This window comes from Oncorhynchus nerka, linkage group LG20 (genome assembly GCF_034236695.1).
Source record: "Oncorhynchus nerka isolate Pitt River linkage group LG20, Oner_Uvic_2.0, whole genome shotgun sequence".
Lineage (NCBI taxonomy): Eukaryota > Metazoa > Chordata > Actinopteri > Salmoniformes > Salmonidae > Oncorhynchus > Oncorhynchus nerka.
The window spans coordinates 3,014,132-3,035,279 of NC_088415.1; the positions used below are offsets into that span (position 1 = coordinate 3,014,132).

The window sequence follows — 21,148 nt, forward strand, 5'->3', positions numbered from 1 at the left end:
TTCAATAAGTGCATCGATGATGTCGTCCCCACAGTGACCATACACATATATCCCAACCAGAAGCCATAGATTACAGGCAACATCCGCATCGAGCTAAAGGCTAGAGCTGCCACTTTCAAGGAGCGGGACACTAATCCGGAAGCGTATAAGAAATCCAGCTATGCCCTAAGACGCCCCATCAAACAGGCAACTCGATTACAGACTACAAAGGGAATGCTGCATTCATTGTAGCTGGGGATTTTAACAAGGCTAATCTGAAAACAAGACTCCCTAAATTGTATCAGCATATCGATTGCGCAACCAGGGCTGGTAAAACCTTGCATCATTGCTATTCTAAGTTCCGCGACACATATATGGCCCTCCCCCGCCCTCCTTTCGGAAAAGCTGACCACGACTCCATTTTGTTGCTCCCTGCCTACAGACAGAAACTAAAACAGGAAGCTCCCGCGCTCAGGTCTGTTCAACGCTGGTCCGACCAATCTGATTCCACGCTTCGATCACGTGGATTGGGATATGTTCCGCATTGCGTCCAACAACAACATTGACGAATACGCTGATTCGGTGAGTGAGTTCATTAGAAAGTGCATTTATGATGTCGTTCCCATAGCAACGATTAAAACATTCCCAAACCAGAAACCGTGGATTGATGGCAGCATTCGCGTGAAACTGAAAGCGCAAACCACTGCTTTTAACCAGGGAAAGGTGACCGGAAACATGACCGAATACAAACAGTGTAGCTATTCCCTCCGCAAGGCAATCAAACAAGCTAAGTGTCAGTATAGAGACAAAGTAGAGTCACAATTCAACGGCTCAGACACAAGAGGTGTGTGGCAGGGTCTACAGTCAATCACGGATTACAAAAAGAAAACCAGCCCCGTCATGGACCAGATGTCTTGCTCCCAGGCAGACAAAATAACTTTTTTGCCCGCTTTGAGGACAACACAGTGCCACTGACATGGCCCTTAACCAAAACATGCGGACTCTCCTTCACTGCAGCCGACGTGAGGAAAACATTTAAACGTGTTAACCCTTCGCCAGGCTGCAGGCCCAGACGGCATCCCCAGCCGCGCCCTCAGAGCATGCGCAGACCAGCTGGCTGGTGTGTTTACGGACATATTCAATCAATCCTTATCCCAGTCTGCTGTTCCCACATGCTTCAAGAGGGCCACCATTGTCCCTGTTCCCAAGAAAGCTAAGGTAACTGAGCTAAACGACTACCGCCCGTAGCACTCACTTCCGTCATCATGAAGTGCTTTGAGAGACTAGTCAAGGACCATATCACCTCCACGCTACCTGACACCCTAGACCCACTCCAATTTGCTTACCGCCCAAATAGGTCCACAGACGATGCAATCTCAACCACACTGCACACTGCCCTAACCCATTTGGACATGAGGAATACCTATGTGAGAATGCTGTTCATCGACTACAGCTCAGCATTTAACACCATAGTAACCTCCAAACTCGTCATCAAGCTCGAGACCCTGGGTCTCGACCCCGCCCTGTGCAACTGGGTACTGGACTTCCTGACGGGCCGCCCCCAGGTGGTGAGGGTAGGTAACAACATCTCCACCCCGCTGATCCTCAACACTGGGGCCCGACAAGGGTGCGTTCTGAGCCCTCTCCTGTACTCCCTGTTCACCCATGACTGCGTGGCCATGCACGCCTACAACTCAATCATCAAGTTTGCTAACGACAATACAGTGGTAGGCTTGATTACCAACAACGACGAGACGGCCTACAGGGAGGAGGTGAGTGCCCTCGGAGTGTGGTGTCAGGAAAATAACCTCACACTCAACGTCAACAAAACTAAGGAGATGATTGTGGACTTCAGGTAACAGCAGAGGGAACACCCCCCCATCCACATCGATGGGACAGTAGTGGAGAGGGTAGTAAGTTTTAAGTTCCTCGGCGTACACATCACGGACAAACTGAATTGATCCACCCACACAGACAGCGTCGTGAAGAAGGCGCAGCAGCGCCTCTTCAACTTCAGGAGAATGAAGAAATTCGGCTTGTCACCAAAAGCACTCACAAACTTCTACAGATGCACAATCGAGAGCATCCTGGCGGGCTGTATCACCGCCTGGTACGGCAACTGCTCCGCCCTCAACCGTAAGGCTCTCCAGAGGGTAGTGAGGTCTGCACAACGCATCACCGGGGGCAAACTACCTGCCCTCCAGGACACCTACACCACCCGATGTTACAGGAAGGCCATAAAGATCATCAAGGACATCAACCACCCGAGCCACTGTCTGTTCACCCCGCTATCATCCAGAAGGCGAGGTCAGTACAGGTGCATCAAAGCTGGGACCGAGAGACTGAAAAACAGCTTCTATCTCAAGGCCATCAGACTGTTAAACAGCCACCACTAACATTGAGTGGCTGCTGCCAACACACTGACACTGACTCAACTCCAGCCACTTTAATAATGGGAATTGATGGGAAATGATGTAAATATATCACTAGCCACTTTAAACAATGCTACCTTATATAATGTTACTTTACCCTACATTATTCATCTCATATGCATACGTATATACTGTACTCTATATCATCGACTGCATCCTTATGTAATACATGTATCACTAGCCACTTTAACTATGCCACTTTGTTTGCATACTCATCTCATATGTATATACTGTACTCGATACCATCTACTGTATCTTGCCTATGCTGCTCTGTACCATCACTCATTCATATATCCTTATGTACATATTCTTTATCCCCTTACACTGTGTATAAGACAGTAGTTTTGGAATTGTTAGTTAGATTACTTGTTGGTTATTACTGCATTGTCGGAACTAGAAGCACAAGCATTTCGCTACACTCGCATTAACATCTGCTAACCATGTGTATGTGACAAATAAAACTTGATTTGATTTGAGATGCACAATCGAGAGCATCCTGTCGGGCTGTATCACCGCCTGGTACGGTAACATTCCGAGATGGCATAGCAGTTCAGATGTCTTTTGTCCTCGTCTTGTCGTGTCCTGTATATATATAACTTTTTTCACATACATTTTATTTTTATTTTCCATCAACTCATCTTCAAAACACTCTCCTGCAACCCGTCTCACCAATTTATATTTATAAATAAGTATTATTTACCTCAAATCTGCAATCCTCCAAAAAGCTAGCCAGAAACTCCAAGAAGCTAGCCAGAAACTAGCCAGAAGCTAGCCAGGAGCTAGCCAGAAGCTAGCCCAGAAGCTAATCAGAAGCTAGTTCAGAAGCTAGTTAGCTTCTTTACTGGCAAATCAAATCGTTAGTATTCAGCTAACCACGGTTTGTGGTCATCAGCTATCCTTTAGCTCGAAAATCTATCGCCAGTTTTGTACGGCGCAGCGCGGCTCGGAACGGAACATACCGGACCAATTTTTCTCTCCGTGTCCCTGGATTTCAACTGCTCTCTGGACATTCATACCCGGATCTCACAGCTAGCTAGCTGCTATCCGTGTGACTATCGGCTTTCGTCGATTCCGGAGCAAACATCAATTACTCCGGAGCTAGCCAGCTCCGTCAATCACTCCTGAGTTCCATCAATCACTCCTGGGGTGCAGTCACCTATCCGGACCCGTTTTACTGCCTACGCGGAGCCCCACCGTGCCTTCACAACTGGACTGCCGACGTTATCTACCCGAAGGAGATCCGGCTGGACGCCCATCTGCGGCCTGCTAACCGTTAGCTGTCTTACCGGCTGCTCTCAGAATAGACAATCGGACAATTTATTTATTTTTATTATTATTATGTTTCTTCTTGGGCCTCTATAACTATATCTATTGTTTTTATTTTTGTTGTTGTTGTGTGATTTGGATGAATCCCCTCTACAACACGGAACTCCACTAATCTACTGACGGAACGCAAGAGGTGGCTAACAACAGACCTCCATCCTATGCTAGCTTGCTACCGATGGCCTGGCTAGCTGTCTAAATCGCCGTGACCCCCAACCAATCCTCTCCACTCACTGGACCCTTTTGATCACTCGACTAAGGATGCCTCTCCTTAATGTCAATATGTCTTGTCCATTGCTGTTCTGGTTAGTGTTTATTGGCTTATTTCACTGTAGAGCCTCTAGTCCTGCTCACTATACCTTATCCAACTTATTAGTTCCACCACCCACACATGCAATGACATCTCCTGGTTTCAATGATGTTTCTAGAGACAATATCTCTCTCTTCATCACTCAATACCTAGGTTTACCTCCACTGTATTCACATCCTACCATACCTTTGTCTGTACATTATACCTTGATGCTATTTTATCGCCCCCAGAAACCTCCTTTTACTCTCTGTTCCAGACGTTCTAGACGACCAATTCTTATTGCTTTTAGCCTCACCCTTATTCTTCTCCTCCTATGTTCCTCTGGCGATGTAGAGGTGAATCCAGGCCCTGCAGTGCCTAGCTCCACTCCTATTCCCCAGGCGCTCTCTTTTGATGACTTCTGTAACCGTAATAGCCTTGGTTTCATGCATGTTAACATTAGAAGCCTCCTCCCTAAGTGTGTTCTATTCACTGCTTTAGCACACTCCAACCCGGATGTTCTAGCTGTGTCTGAATCCTGGCTTAGGAAGACCACCAAAAATTCAGAAATTTTAATTCCAAACTACAACATTTTCAGACAAGATAGAACTGCCAAAGGGGGCGGTGTTGCAATCTACTGCAAAGATAGCCTGCAGAGTTCTGTCCTACTATCCAGGTCTGTATCCAAACAATTTGAACTTCTACTTTTAAAAATCCACCTCTCTAAAAACAAGTCTCTCACCGTTGCCGCCTGCTATAGACCACCCTCTGCCCCCAGCTGTGCTCTGGACACCATATGTGAACTGATTGCCCCCCATCTATCTTCAGAGCTCGTGCTGCTAGGCGACCTAAACTGGAATATGCTTAACACCCCAGCCATCCTACAATCTAAACTTGATGCCCTCAATCTCACACAAATTATCAATGAACCTACCAGGTACCCCCCCAAAGCCTTAAACACGGGCACCCTCATAGATATCATCCTAACCAACTTCCCCTCTAAATACCTCTGCTGTCTTCAACCAAGATCTCAGCGATCACTGCCTCATTGCCTGCATCCGTAATGGGTCAGCGGTCAAACGACCTCCACTCATCACTGTAAAACGCTCCCCGAAACACTTCAGCGAGCAGGCCTTTCTAATCGACCTGGCCGGGGTATCCTGGAAGGATATTGATCTCATCCCGTCAGTAGAGGATGCCTGGATATTTTTTTTAAATGCCTTCCTAACCATCTTAAATAAACATGCCCCATTCAAGAAATTTAGAACCAGGAACAGATATAGCCCTTGGTTCTCCCCAGACCTGACTGCCCTTAACCAACACAAAAACATCCTATGGCGTTCTGCATTAGCATCGAACAGCCCCCGTGATATGCAGCTGTTCAGGGAAGCTAGAAACCGTTATACACAGGCAGTTAGAAAAGCCAAGGCTAGCTTTTTCAAGCAGAAATTTGCTTCCTGCAACACTAACTCAAAAAAGTTCTGGGACACTGTAAAGTCCATGGAGAATAAGAACATCTCCTCCCAGCTGCCCACTGCACTGAAGATAGGAAACACTGTCACCACTGATAAATCCACCATAATTGAGAATTTCACAAAGCATTTTTCTACGACTGGCCATGCTTTCCACCTGGCTACTCCTACCCCGGTCAACAGCACTGCACCCCCAACAGCAACTCGCCCAAGCCTTCCCCATTTCTCCTTCTTCCAAATCGATTCAGCTGATGTTCTGAAAGAGCTGAAAAATCTGGACCCCTACAAATCAGCCGGGCAAGACAATCTGGACCCTTTCTTTCTAAAATGATCTGCCGAAATTGTTGCCACCCCTATTACTAGCCTGTTCAACCTCTCTTTCGTGTCGTCTGAGATTCCCAAAGATTGGAAAGCAGCTGCGGTCATCCCCCTCTTCAAAGGGGGGGACACTCTTGACCCAAACTGCTACAGACCTATATCTATCCTACCATGCCTTTCTAAGGTCTTCGAAAGCCAAGTCAACAAACAGATTACCGACCATTTCGAATCTCACCATACCTTCTCTGCTATGCAATCTGGTTTCAGAGCTGGTCATGGGTGCACCTCAGCCACGCTCAAGGTCCTAAACGATATCTTAACCGCCATCGATAAGAAACATTACTGTGCAGCCGTATTCATTGATCTGGCCAAGGCTTTCGACTCTGTCAATCACCACATCCTCATCGGCAGACTCGACAGCCTTGGTTTCTCAAATGATTGCCTCGCCTTGTTCACCAACTACTTCTCTGATAGAGTTCAGTGTGTCAAATCGGAGGGTCTGCTGTCCGGACCTCTGGCAGTCTCTATGGGGGTGCCACAGGGTTCAATTCTTGGACCGACTCTCTTCTCTGTATACATCAATGAGGTCGCTCTTGCTGCTGGTGAGTCTCTGATCCACCTCTACGCAGATGACACCATTCTGTATACTTCCGGCCCTTCTTTGGACACTGTGTTAACAACCCTCCAGGCAAGCTTCAATGCCATACAACTCTCCTTCCGTGGCCTCCAATTGCTCTTAAATACAAGTAAAACTAAATGCATGCTCTTCAACCGATCGCTACCTGCACCTACCCGCCTGACCAACATCACTACTCTGGACGGCTCTGACTTAGAATACGTGGACAACTACAAATACTTAGGTGTCTGGTTAGACTGTAAACTCTCCTTCCAGACCCATATCAAACATCTCCAATCCAAAGTTAAATCTAGAATTGGCTTCCTATTTCGCAACAAAGCATCCTTCACTCATGCTGCCAAACATACCCTTGTAAAACTGACCATCCTACCAATCCTCGACTTTGGCGATGTCATTTACAAAATAGCCTCCAATACCCTACTCAACAAATTGGAAGCAGTCTATCACAGTGCAATCCGTTTTGTCACCAAAGCCCCATATACTACCCACCATTTCGACCTGTACGCTCTCGTTGGCTGGCCCTCGCTTCATACTCGTCGCCAAACCCACTGGCTCCATGTCATCTACAAGACCCTGCTAGGTAAAGTCCCCCCTTATCTCAGCTCGCTGGTCACCATAGCATCTCCCACCTGTAGCACACGCTCCAGCAGGTATATCTCTCTAGTCACCCCAAAACCAATTCTTTCTTTGGACGCCTCTCCTTCCAGTTCTCTGCTGCCAATGACTGGAACGAACTACAAAAATCTCTGAAACTGGAAACACTTATCTCCCTCACTAACTTTAAGCACCAACTGTCAGAGCATCTTACAGATTACTGCACCTGTACATAGCCCACCTATAATTTAGCCCAAACAACTACCTCTTTCCCAACTGTATTTAATTAATGTATTTATTTTGCTCCTTTGCACCCCATTATTTTTATTTCTACTTTGCACATTCTTCCATTGCAAAATTACCATTCCAGTGTTTTATTGTGCTATATTGTATTTACTTTGCCACCATGGCCTTTTTTGCCTTTACCTCCCTTCTCACCTCATTTGCTCACATTGTATATAGACTTGTTTATACTGTATTATTGACTGTATGTTTGTTTTACTCCATGTGTAACTCTGTGTCGTTGTATCTGTCGAACTGCTTTGCTTTATCTTGGCCAGGTCGCAATTGTAAATGAGAACTTGTTCTCAACTAGCCTACCTGGTTAAATAAAGGTGAAATAAAAAATAAATAAATAAATAAAACTGCTCCGCCCACAACCGTAAGGCTCTCGAGAGGGTAGTGAGGTCTGCACAACGCATCACCGGGGGCAAACTACCTGCCCTCCAGGACACCTACACCACCCGATGTCACAGGAAGGCCATAAAGATCATCAAGGACAACAACCACCCGAGCCACTGCCTGTTCACCCCGCTATCATCCAGAAGGCGAGGTCAGTACAGGTGCATCAAAGCAGGGACCGAGAGACTGAAAAACAGCTTCTATCTCAAGGCCATCAGACTGTTAAACAGCCACCACTAACATTGAGTGTTAGTAGGGGGGGTAGTGTGAGTGTAGGGGGGGGTAGTGTGAGTGTAGGGGGGGTAGTGTGAGTGTAGGGGGGTGTGAGTGTAGGGGTGCTGTGAGTGTAGGGGGTAGTGTGAGTGTAGGGGGTGCTGTGAGTGTAGGGGGGGTAGTGTGAGTGTAGGGGGGTAGTGTGAGTGTAGGGGGTAGTGTGAGTGTAGAGGGGTAGTGTGAGTGTAGGGGGGTAGTGTGAGTGTAGGGGGTAGTGTGAGTGTAGGGGGGGACCTACCAGGAGCAGCTACAGCAGCAACACCAGCAGAAGCAGCATGTGTTAGGTCTCTGAGTGTCGGTCTGCCGTTGAGCCCGGCTGGGCGACATCTCTCTGACAGTCATTGGAGACCCTCCGTCTGCCGGGACAGGGCCTGTGTACTGAGAGAGAAAGAGAGAGAGAGCGAGAGAGAGAGAGAGAGTGAGAGAGAGTGTGAGAGAGTGTGAGAGAGAGAGAGAGAGAGAGAGAGGGGAGATTAGCACACACACTTATGAATGGAAACACCCACACACAGGGGTGTGTGCATACAGATATCCGATATGTACACGCACACCAACGTGAATAAATACACACAAGGTTCAGCGGTACATCACAGAGAACAAGTCCACTTAAACATCAGCTCTTAAGTTTTCATACATCAGTCTTCCATTAGTCTCTCTCCCTCTCCCCTTCCACCTCTCTCTCCCTCTCCCCTTCCACCTCTCTCTCCCTCTCTCCTTCCACCTCTCTCTCCCTCTCTCCTTCCAACTCTCTCTCCCTCTCTCCTTCCACCTCTCTCTCCCTCTCTCCTTCCACCTCTCTCTCCCTCTCTCTCCTTCCACCTCTCTCCCTCTCTCCTTCCACCTCTCTCTCCCTTCCACCTCTCTCCCTCTCCCCTCCACCTCTCTCTCCCTCTCCCCTTCCACCTCTCTCTCCCTCTCTCCTTCCACCTCTCTCTCCCTCTCCCCTTCCACCTCTCTCTCCCTCTCTCCTTCCACCTCTCTCTCCCTCTCTCCTTCCACCTCTCTCCCCTCTCTCCTTCCCACCTCTCTCCCTCCTCCTCCACCTCTCTCTCCCTCTCTCCTTCCACCTCTCTCTCCCTCTCTCCTTCCACCTCTCTCTCCCTCTCTCCTTCCACCTCTCTCTCCCTCTCTCCTTCCACCTCTCTCTCCCTCTCTCCTTCCACCTCTCTCCCTCTCTCTCCCCCTCCCCTTCCACCTCTCTCTCCCCTTCCATTTCTCTCTCCCTCTCTCCTTCCACCTCTCTCTACCTCTCTCCTTCCACCTCTCTCTCCCTCTCTCCTTCCACCTCTCTCTCCCTCTCTCCTTCCACCTCTCTCCCCCTCTCTCCTTCCTCCTCTCTCCTTCCACCTCTCTCTCCCTCTCATAAATATGGGTTGTATTTACAATGGTGTTTGTTCTTCACTGGTTGCACTTGTCTTGTGGCAACAGGTCACAAATCTTGCAGCTGTGATGGCACACTGTGGTATTTCACCCAGTAGATATGGGAGTTGATCAAAATTGGGTTTGTTTTCTAATTCTTTGTGGATCTGTGTAATCTGAGGGAAATATGTCTCTCTAATATTGTCATACATTTGGCAGGTTAGGAAGTGCAGGTCAGTTTCCACCTCATTTTGTGGTCAGTGTTGGACATAGCCTGTCTTCTCTTGAGAGCAATGTCTGCCTACGGCGGCATTTCTCAGTAGCAAGGCTATGCTCACTGAGTCTGTACATAGTCAAAGCTTTCCTTAAGTTTGGGTCAGTCACAGCAGTCAGGTATTCTGCCACTGAATCCTGCATGTAGGGTCTCTATTTGGTGTTTGTCCCATTTTGTGAATTCTTGGTTGGTGAGCGGACCCCAGACCTCACAACCATAAAATGCCAATGGGTTCTATAACTGATTCAACTATTCTTTGTCAGATCCTAATTCGTATGTCACATTTTATGTTCCTTTTGATGGCATAGAAAGCCCTTCTTGCCTTGTCTCTCAGATCGTTCACAGCTTTGTGGAAGTTCCCTGTGGCTCTGATGTTTAGGCCAAGGTATGTATAGTTTTTTGTGTGCTCTAGGGCAACGGTGTCTAGATGGAATTTGTATTTGTGGTCCTGGCGACTGGACCTATTTTGGAACACCATTATTTTGGTCTTACTGAGATTTACTGTCAGGGCCCAGGTCTGACAGAATCTGTGCAGAATATCTAGGTGCTGCTGTAGGCCCTCCTTGGTTGGTGACAGAAGCCAGATCATCAGTAAACAGTAGACAGTAGACATTTGACTTCAGATTCTAGTAGGGTGAGGCAGGGTGCTGCAGACTGTTCCTGTTCCCTCGCCAATTAGTTGATATTTTTCTTGTGGCAACAGGTCACACTTCTTGCTGCTGTGATGGGACCACTGTGGTATTTCACCCAGTAGATATCCAAATTTATCAAAATTGTTTTCTATTTCTTTGTGGATCTGTTGTAATCTGAGGGAAATATGTCTCTCTAATATGTTCATACAGTGCCTTGCGAAAGTATTCGGCCCCCTTGAACTTTGCGACCTTTTGCCACATTTCAGGCTTCAAACATAAAAACATAAAAACTGTATTTTTTTGTGAAGAATCAACAACAAGTGGGACACAATCATGAAGTGGAACGACATTTATTGGATATTTCAAACTTGTTTAACAAATCAAAAACTGAAAAATTGGGCGTGCAAAATTATTCAGCCCCTTTACTTCCAGTGCAGCAAACTCTCTCCAGAAGTTCCGTGAGGATCTCTGAATGATCCAATGTTGACCTAAATGACTAATGATGATAAATACAATCCACCTGTGTGTAATCAAGTCTCCGTATAAATGCACCTGCACTGTGATAGTCTCAGAGGTCCGTTAAAAGCGCAGAGAGCATCATGAAGAACAAGGAACACACCAGGCAGGTCCGAGATACTGTTGTGAAGAAGTTTAAAGACGGATTTGGATACAAAAATATTTCCCAAGCTTTAAACATCCCAAGGAGCACTGTGCAAGCGATAATATTGAAATTGAAGGAGTATCAGACCACTGCAAATCTACCAAGACCTGGCCGTCCCTCTAAACTTTCAGCTCATACAAGGAGAAGACTGATCAGAGATGCAGCCAAGAGGCCCATGATCATTCTGGATGAACTGCAGAGATCTACAGCTGAGGTGGGAGACTCTGTCCATAGGACAACAATCAGGTGTTAGAATGGCCAAGTCAAAGTCCAGACCTGAATCCAATCAAGAATCTGTGGAAAGAACTGAAAACTGCTGTTCACAAATGCTCTCCATCCAACCTCACTGAGCTCGAGCTGTTTTGCAAGGAGGAATGGGAAAAAAATTCAGTCTCTCGATGTGCAAAACTGATAGAGACATACCCCAAGCGACTTACAGCTGTAATCGCAGCAAAAGGATTTTATGTCGTATGTTTTACCCCCAACATCACTTTCCATCCATTTGTATAGCAGACCCTCATGCCAAATTGAGTGAAAAGCTTTTGTGAAATCAACAAAGCATGAGAAGACCTTGCCTTTGTTTTGGTTTGTTTGTTTGTCAATAAGGGTGGGCAGGGTGAATACGTTGTCTGTCGTACGGTAATTTGGTAAAAAGCCAATTTGACATCTGCTCTCACCCCACATCTATCCGTCTCTCTCTCAACACCCCTCTCTTTCTCCCCCCACCTTGTCCCTCTCTCTCAACTACCATCTCTCCCTCTCTCTCTCTCTCTCTCTCGGCAGTGAGTCAAAGAGCAGAACAGGGGGTGAGAGTGTAATGTGGTGTCAGTGGATTCCCAGACCACAGAAATCGCCTGAGGTGTTTTAGCAACTTCATCAGGATCCTGATTTCCCTACCTCACATGACACACTGACTGATTGACTGACTGCCTTACTGCCTGACTCTCACTACACACAACTCTAATCCCCATCAATCCCTAAATACAACCCCTCATTCCTACCACAACAAACTGTGTGTACACACTCTAAACATATCTGGGCAGAGACTTGATGAACCCTAACTGGCAGACGGAATACTCCACCTTCACAGAGGAGTGATGAACTCTTACTGGCAGACTGAATACTCCACCATCACAGAGGAGTGATGAACTCTTACTGGCAGACTGACTACTCCACCTTCACAGAGGATTGATGAACTCTTACTGGCAGACTGACTACTCCACCTTCAGAGAGGATTGATGAACTCTTACTGGCAGACTGACTACTCCACCTTCACAGAGGAGTGATGAACTCTTACTGGCAGACTGAATACTCCACCATCACAGAGGAGTGATGAACTGTTACTGGCAGACTGACTACTCCACCTTCACAGAGGATTGATGAACTCTTACTGGCAGACTGACTACTCCACCTTCACAGAGGAGTGATGACCTCTTACTGGCAGACTGACTACTCCACCTTCACAGAGGAGTGATGAACTCTTACTGGCAGACTGACTACTCCATCATCACAGAGGAGTGATTAACTCTTACTGGCAGACTGACTACTCCACCTTCACAGAGGAGTGATGAACTCTTACTGGCAGACTGACTACTCCACCATCACAGAGGAGTGAGGGTAAAGAGAGAGAGACTGGGATAATGAGAGTGAGAGAGACTGGGGGAAGGAGAGAGAAAGAGAGACTGGGGGAAGGAGAGAGAGAGACTGGGGAAGGAGAGAGAGAGAGACTGGGGGAAGGAGAGAGAGAGAGACTGGGGGAAGGAGAGAAGAGAGAGAGAGACTGGGGGAAGGAGAGAGAGAGACTGGGGGAAGGAAGGAGACTGAGGAGAAGGAGAGAGAAGAGAGACTGGGGAAGGAGAGAGAGAGAGACTGGGGAAGGAGAGGAGAGAGACTGGGAGGAGGAGAGGAGAGAGAGGGGGAAGGAGAGAGAGAGAGACTGGGGAAGGAGAGAGAGAGAGAGACTGGGGAGGAGAGAGAGAGACTGGGGGAGGAGAGAGAGAGACTGGGGAAGGAGAGAGAGATAGACTGGGGGAAGGAGAGAGAGAGAGAGACTGGGGGAAGGAGAGAGAGATACTGGGGAAGGAGAGAGAGAGAGAGACTGGGGAAGGAGAGAGAGAGAGACTGGGGAAGGAGAGAGAGAGAGAGACTGGGGAAGGAGAGAGAGAGAGAGACTGGGGAAGGAGAGAGAGAGAGAGTGGGGGAAGGAGAGAGAGAGACTGAGGGAAGGAGAGAGAGAGAGGGGGGGAAGGAGAGAGAGAGAGAGAGGGGAAGGAGAGAGAGAGAGAGACTGGGGAAGGAGAGGAGAGACTGAAGAGAGAGAGAGACTGGGGGAAGGAGAGAGAGAGAGACTGGGGAGGAGAGAGACTGGGGAAGGAGAGAGAGAGGGATATAGACAGAGGATAAGAGGAGGGGATATGGACAGAGGATAAGGGGATATGGACAGAGGATAAGAGAGAGGAGGATATGGACAGAGGATAAGAGGAGAGGGGATATGGACAGAGGAGAGAGAGGGATATGGACAGAGGATAAGAGGATGGGGGATATGGACAGAGGAGAGGGGGGATATGGACAGAGGATAAGAGAGAGGGGATATGGACAGAGGATAAGAGGAGAGGGATATGGACAGAGGATAAGAGGAGGGGATATGGACAGAGGATAAGAGGAGAGGGGATATGGACAGAGGATAAGAGGAGAGGGGATATGGACAGAGGATAAGAGGAGAGGGGATATGGACAGAGGATAAGAGGAGAGGAGGATATGGACAGAGGATAAGAGGAGAGGGGGATATGGACAGAGGAGAAGAGGAGAGGGGATATGGAAAGAGGATAAGAGGAGAGAGGATATGGACAGAGGACAAGAGGAGAAGGGATATGGACAGAGGATAAGAGGAGAGGGGATATAGACAGAGGATAAGAGGAGAGGGGATATGGACAGAGGATAAGAGGAGAAGGGATATGGACAGAGGATAAGAGGAGAAGGGATATGGACAGAGGATAAGAGGAGAGGGGAATATGGACAGAGGATAAGAGGAGAGGGGAATATGGACAGAGGATAAGAGGAGAAGGGATATGGACAGAGGATAAGAGGAGAAGGGATATGGACAGAGGATAAGAGAAGAGGAGAGGGGATATGGACAGAGGATAAGAGGAGAGGGGATATGGACAGAGGAGAAGAGGAGAGGGGATATGGACAGAGGATAAGAGGAGAGGGGATATGGACAGAGGAGAAGAGGATAGGGGATATGGACAGAGGATAAGAGGAGAGGGGATATGGACAGAGGATAAGAGGAGAGGGGGATATGGACAGAGGAGAGGGGGATATGGACAGAGGATAAGAGGAGAAGGGATATGGACAGAGGAGAAGAGGAGAAGAGATATGGACAGAGGATAAGGGGAGAGGGGATATGGACAGAGATAAGAGAGAGGGGATATGGATGAAGAGGATATGGAGAGGGGATATGGACAGAGGAGAGGGGGGATATGGACAGAGGAGAGGGGGGATATGGACAGATGAGAAGAGGAGAGGGGATATGGACAGAGGATAAGAGGAGAGGGGATATGGACAGAGGATAAGAGGAGAGGGGGATATGGACAGAGGATAAGAGGAGAGGGGATATGGACAGAGGATAAGAGGAGGGGATATGGACAGAGGATAAGAGAAGAGGGGATATGGACAGAGGATAAGAGGAGAGGGATATGGACAGAGGATAAGAGGAGAGGGATATGGACAGAGGATAAGAGGAGAGGGGATATGGACAGAGAGAGAGGGATATGACAGAAAAGAGATATGGACAGAGGATAAGAGGAGAGGATATGGACAGAATATAGAGAGGGATATGGACAGAGGAGGATATGGACAGAGAGGGGATATGGACAGAGGATAAGAGGAAAGGGATATGGACAGAGATAAGAAGATAAGAGAGAGGATATGGACAGAGGATAAGAGGAGAGGGGATATGGACAGAGGAAAGGAGAGGGGATATGGACAGAGGAGGAGACAGAGGAGATATGGACAGAGGATAAGAGGAGAGGGGGATATGGACAGAGGATAAGAGGAGAGGGGATATGGACAGAGGATAAGAGGGGATATGGACAGAGGAGGGGATATGGACAGAGAGGAAGAGAGAGAGGGGATATGGACAGAGAATAAGAGAGAGGGGATATGGACAGAGGATAAGAGGAGAGGGATATGGACAGAGGATAAGAGGAGAGGGGATATGGACAGAGGATAAGAGGGGATATGGACAGAGGATAAGAGGAGAGGGATATGGACAGAGGATAATACAGAGGAGAGGGATATGGACAGAGGAGAGGGAGGGGATATGGACAGAGGATAAGAGGGAGGGGATATGGACAGAGGATAAGAGGAGAAGGGATATGGACAGAGGATAAGACAGAGGATAAGAGGGGATATGGACAGAGGATAAGAGAGGGGGATATGGACAGAGAGAGGAGAAGGATATGGAAGAGGATAAGAGGGGGATATGGACAGAGGATAAGAGGAGAAGGGGGATATGGACAGAGGATAAGAGGGGGATATGGACAGAGGATAAGAGGAGAGGGATATGGACAGAGAATAAAGAGGGGATATGGACAGAGGATAAGAGGAGAGAGGGATATGGACAGAGGATAACAGAGGAGAGGGATATGGACAGAGGATAAGAGGAGAGGGATATGGACAGAGGATAAGAGGAGAGGGATATGGACAGAGGATAAGAGGAGAGGGGATATGGACAGAGGAGAGATAAGACAGGGATAAGAGGAGAAGGGATATGACAGAGGAGAGGGGATATGGACAGAGGAGAGGAGAGGGATATGGACAGAGGATAAGAGGAGAGGGGATATGGACAGAGGAAGGGGATATGGACAGAGGATAAGAGGAGATATGGGGATATGGACAGAGAAGGGATGGACAGAGGATATGGACAGAGGAGAGGGATATGGACAGAGGATAAGAGGAGAAGGGATATGGACAGAGGAGAGGGATATGGACAGAATAAGGGAGATATGGACAGAGATAAGAGGGATATAGACAGAGGAGAGGGGATATGGACAGAGATAAGAGAGGGGGATATGGACAGAGGAGAGGGGATATGGACAGAGGAGAGGGGATATGGACAGAGGATAAGAGGAGAGGGATATGGACAGAGGATAAGAGGAGGGATATGGACAGAGAACAGAAGATATGACAGAGGAGAGGGATATGGACAGAGGATAAAGAGGGGATATGGACAGATAAGAGGAGGGGATATGACAGAGGAGAGGGGATATGGACAGAAAGGATATGGACAGGACAGAGGATAAGGAGGATATGGACAGAGGAGAGGGATATGGACAGAGGAGAGGGATATGGACAGAGAGGATATGGACAGAGGAGAGGGGATATGGACAGAGGATAAGAGGGATATGGACAGAAAGAGGATATGGACAGAGGATAAGAGGAGATATGGACAGAGGATAAGAGGAGAGGGATATGGACAGAGATAGAGAGATAAGACAGAGATAAGAGAGAAGAGGGATATGGACAGAGGAGAAGGGGATATGGACAGAGATAAGAGAGGAGAGGGGATATGGACAGAGGATAAGAGGAGAGGGATATGACAGAGGAAGAGGGATATGGACAGAGGATAGAGGAGAGGGAAGGATATGGACAGAGGATAAGAGGGGATATAGACAGAGGAGGGATATAGACAGAGGAGAGGGGATATGGACAGAGGATATAGACAGAGGAGAGGGATATGGACAGAGGAGGGATATGGACAGAGGATAAGAGGAGAGGGATATGACAGAGGATAAGAGGAGAGGGATATGGACAGAGGATAAGAGGAGACAGGGATATGGACAGAGGAGAGGGGATATGGACAGAAGAGATATGGACAGAGGAGAGGGATATGGACAGAGGATAAGAGAGAGGATATGGACAGAGGATAAGAGGAGAAGGATATGGACAGAGGAGAGGGAAAGGGATATGGACAGAGGATAAGAGGAGGGGGATATGGACAGAGGATAAGAGGAGAAGGGATATGGACAGAGGATAAGAGGACAGAGAGGGGGATATGGACAGAGATAAGAGAGGGATATGGACAGAGGATAAGAGGACAGGGATATGGACAGAGGATAAAGAGGAGAGGGATATGGACAGAGATAAGAGGAAGGGATATGGACAGAGGAGAAGGGATATGGACAGAGATAAGAGGAGAGGGGATATGGACAGGAGAGGGGATATGGACAGAGGATAAGAGGAGAGGGGATATGGACAGAAGAGGAGAAGGGATATGGACAGAGAATAAGAGGAATAAGGGATATGGACAGAGGATAAGAGGAGAGAGGGGATATGGACAGAGGATAAGAGGAGGGGGATATGGACAGAGGATAAGAGGAGAGGGGATATGGACAGAGGATAAGAGGAGAGGGATATGGACAGAGGATAAGAGGAGGGGATATGGACAGAGGATAAGAGGAGGGGGATATGGACAGAGGAGAGAGGATATGGACAGAGGATAAGAGGAGAGGGGATATGGACAGAGAGAGAGGGATATGGACAGAGGATAAGAGGAGAGGGGATATGGACAGAGGAGAGGGATATGGACAGAGAATAAGAGGAGAAGGGATATGGACAGAGAGAGGGATATGGACAGAGGAGGATATGGACAGAGGATAAGAGGAGAGGGGATATGGACAGAGGATAAGAGGAGAGGGATATGGACAGAGGAGAGGGATATGGACAGAGGATAAGAGGAGAGGGGATATGGACAGAGGAGAGGGATATGGACAGAGGATAAGAGGAGAGGATATGGACAGAGGAGAGGGATATGGACAGAGGATAAGAGGAGAGGGGATATGGACAGAGAGAGAGGGATATGGACAGAGGATAAGAGGAGAGGGATATGGACAGAGGATAAGGATAAGAGGAGAGGGATATGGACAGAGGATAAGAGGAGAAGGGATATGGACAGAGGATAAGAGGAGAAGGATATGGACAGAGGAGAGGGATATGGACAGAGGAGAGGGGATATGGACAGAGAATAAGAGAGAGGGGATATGGACAGAGGATAAGAGGAGAGGGGATATGGACAGAGGATAAGAGAGAGGGGATATGGACAGAGGATAAGAGGAGAAGGGATATGGACAGAGGAATAAGAGGAGATATGGACAGAGAAAGAGGAGAGAGGGATATGGACAGAGGAGATATATGACAGAGGATAAGAGGAGAGGGATATGACAGAGGATAAGAGGAGAAGGGATATGGACAGAGGATAAGAGGAGAAGGGATATGGACAGAGATAAGAGGAGAGGGATATGACAGACGAGGATAAGAGGAGAGGGGATATGGACAGAGGATAAGAGGAGAGGGGATATGGACAGAGGATAAGAGGAGAGGGATATGGACAGAGGATAAGAGGAGGGGATATGGACAGAGGATAAGAGGAGAGGGGATATGGACAGAGGAGAGGGGATATGGACAGAGGATAAGAGGAGAGGGATATGGACAGAGAGAGAGGGATATGGACAGAGGATAAGAGGAGGGGATATGGACAGAGGATATGGACAGAGGATAAGAGGAGAGGGATATGGACAGACGAGAGGGATATGGACAGAGGATAAGAGGAGAAGGATATGGACAGAGGAGAGGGGATATGGACAGAGGAGAGGGGATATGGACAGAGGATAAGAGGAGAGGGGATATGGACAGAGGATAAGAGGAGAGGGGATATGGACAGAGGAGAGGGGATATGGACAGAGGATAAGAGGAGAGGGGAAATGGACAGAGGAGAGGGGATATGGACAGAGGATAAGAGGAGAGGGGATATGGACAGAGGAGAGGGGATATGGACAGAGGATAAGAGGAGAGGGGATATGGACAGAGGAGAGGGGATATGGACAGAGGATAAGAGGAGAGGGGATATGGACAGAGGATAAGAGGAGAGGGATATGGACAGAGGATAAGAGGAGAAGGGATATGGACAGAGGAGAGGGGATATGGACAGAGGAGAGGGGGATATGGACAGAGGAGAGGGGATATGGACAGAGGATAAGAGGAGAGGGATATGGACAGAGGATAAGAGGAGAAGGGATATGGACAGAGGAGAGGGGATATGGACAGAGGAGAGGGGGATATGGACAGAGAATAAGAGGAGAGGGGGATATGGACAGAGAATAAGAGAGAGGGGGATATGGACAGAGGAGAAGAGGAGAGGGGATATGGACAGAGGATAAGAGGAGAGGGGGATATGGACAGAGGATAAGAGGAGAAGGGATATGGACAGAGGATAAGAGGAGAGGGGATATAGACAGAGGATAAGAGGAGAGGGGATATGGACAGAGGATAAGAGGAGAGGGGATATGGACAGAGGATAAGAGGAGAAGGGATATGGACAGAGGATAAGAGGAGAGGGGGATATGGACAGAGGATAAGAGGAGAGGGGATATGGACAGAGGAGAGGGGATATGGACAGAGGATAAGAGGAGAGGGGATATAGACAGAGGATAAGAGGAGAAGGGATATGGACAGAGAATAAGAGGAGAAGGGATATGGACAGAGGATAAGAGGAGAGGGGATATAGACAGAGGATAAGAGGAGAGGGGATATGGACAGAGGATAAGAGGAGAGGGGATATGGACAGAGGATAAGAGGAGAGGGGATATGGACAGAGGATAAGAGGAGAGGGGATATGGACAGAGGATAAGAGGAGAGGGGGATATGGACAGAGGATAAGAGGAGAGGGATATGGACAGAGGATAAGAGGAGGAGGGGTTATAGACAGAGGATAAGAGGAAGAGGGGAGATAAACAGAGGATAAGAGGAGAGGGGATATGGACAGAGGATAAGAGGAGGGGATATGGACAGAGGATAAGAGGAGAGGGATATGGACAGAGGATAAGAGGAGAGGGATATGGACAGAGGATAAGAGGAGAGGGTTATAGACAGAGGATAAGAGGAGAGGGGAGATAAACAGAGGATAAGAGGAGAGGGATATGGACAGAGGATAAGAGGAGAGGGGATATGGACAGAGAGAAGAGGAGAGGGGGGATATGGACAGAGGAGAGGGGATATGGACAGAGGAGAGGGGGATATGGACAGAGAATAAGAGGACAGGGGGATATGGACAGAGAATAAGAGGAGAGGGGGATATGGACAGAGGAGAAGAGGAGAGGGGATATGGACAGAGGATAAGAGGAGAGGGATATGGACAGAGGATAAGAGGAGAGGGGGATATGGACAGAGGATAAGAGGAGAGGGGATATGGACAGAGGATAAGAGGAGAGGGGGATATGGACAGAGGAGAGGGGATATGGACAGGGATAAGAGGAGAGGGATATAGACAGACGATAAGAGGAGAAGGGATATGGACAGAGAATAAGAGGAGAGGGGATATGGACAGAGATAAGAGGAGAGGTTATAGACAGAGGATAAGAGGAGGGGAGATAAACAGAGGATAAGAGGAGGGGATATGGACAGAGGATAAGGGAGAGGGATATGGACAGAGGATAAGAGGAGAGGGATATGGACAGAGGATAAGAGGAGAGGGGATATGGACAGAGGATAAGAGGAGAGGGATATAGACAGAGGATAAGAGGAGAGGGATATGGACAGAGGATAAGAGGAGAGGGATATGGACAGAGGATAAGAGGAGAGGGGATATGGACAGAGGATAAGAGGAGAGGGGATATGGACAGAGGATAAGAGGAGAGGGGGATATGGACAGAGGATAAGAGGAGAGGGGGATATGGACAGAGGATAAGAGGAGAGGGGATATGGACAGAGGATAAGAGGAGAGGGGATATGGACAGAGGAGAGGGGATATGGACAGGGGATAAGAGGAGAGGGGATATAGACAGACGATAAGAGGAGAAGGGATATGGACAGAGAATAAGAGGAGAAGGGATATGGACAGAGGATAAGAGGAGAGGGGATATAGACAGAGGAGAAGAGGAGAGGGGATATGGACAGAGGATAAGAGGAGAGGGGATATGGACAGAGGATAAGAGGAGAGGGGATATGGACAGAGGATAAGAGGAGAGGGGATATGGACAGAGGATAAGAGGAGAGGGGATATGGACAGAGGAGAGGGGATATGGACAGAGGATAAGAGGAGAGGGGATATGGACAGAGGATAAGAGGAGAGGGGATATGGACAGAGGAGAAGAGGAGAGGGGTTATAGACAGAGGATAAGAGGAGAGGGGGATATGGACAGAGGAGAAGAGGAGAGGGGATATGGACAG

General features: G+C 48.1%; 1 protein-coding gene across 3 annotated transcripts in view; it reads right to left on the reverse strand.

The window, feature by feature from the left end:
* Positions 1 to 21,148, reverse strand: part of LOC135562782 (regulator of G-protein signaling 20-like) — a 251,854-nt gene that overhangs the window by 128,677 nt on the left and 102,029 nt on the right. For all 3 annotated transcript variants that reach the window (XM_065005127.1, XM_065005126.1, XM_065005124.1), the window contains exon 3: positions 8,237 to 8,376. In XM_065005127.1, coding sequence (XP_064861199.1) covers positions 8,237 to 8,376 — 140 coding nt within the window. The remainder of the gene's footprint in view (positions 1 to 8,236; positions 8,377 to 21,148) is intronic.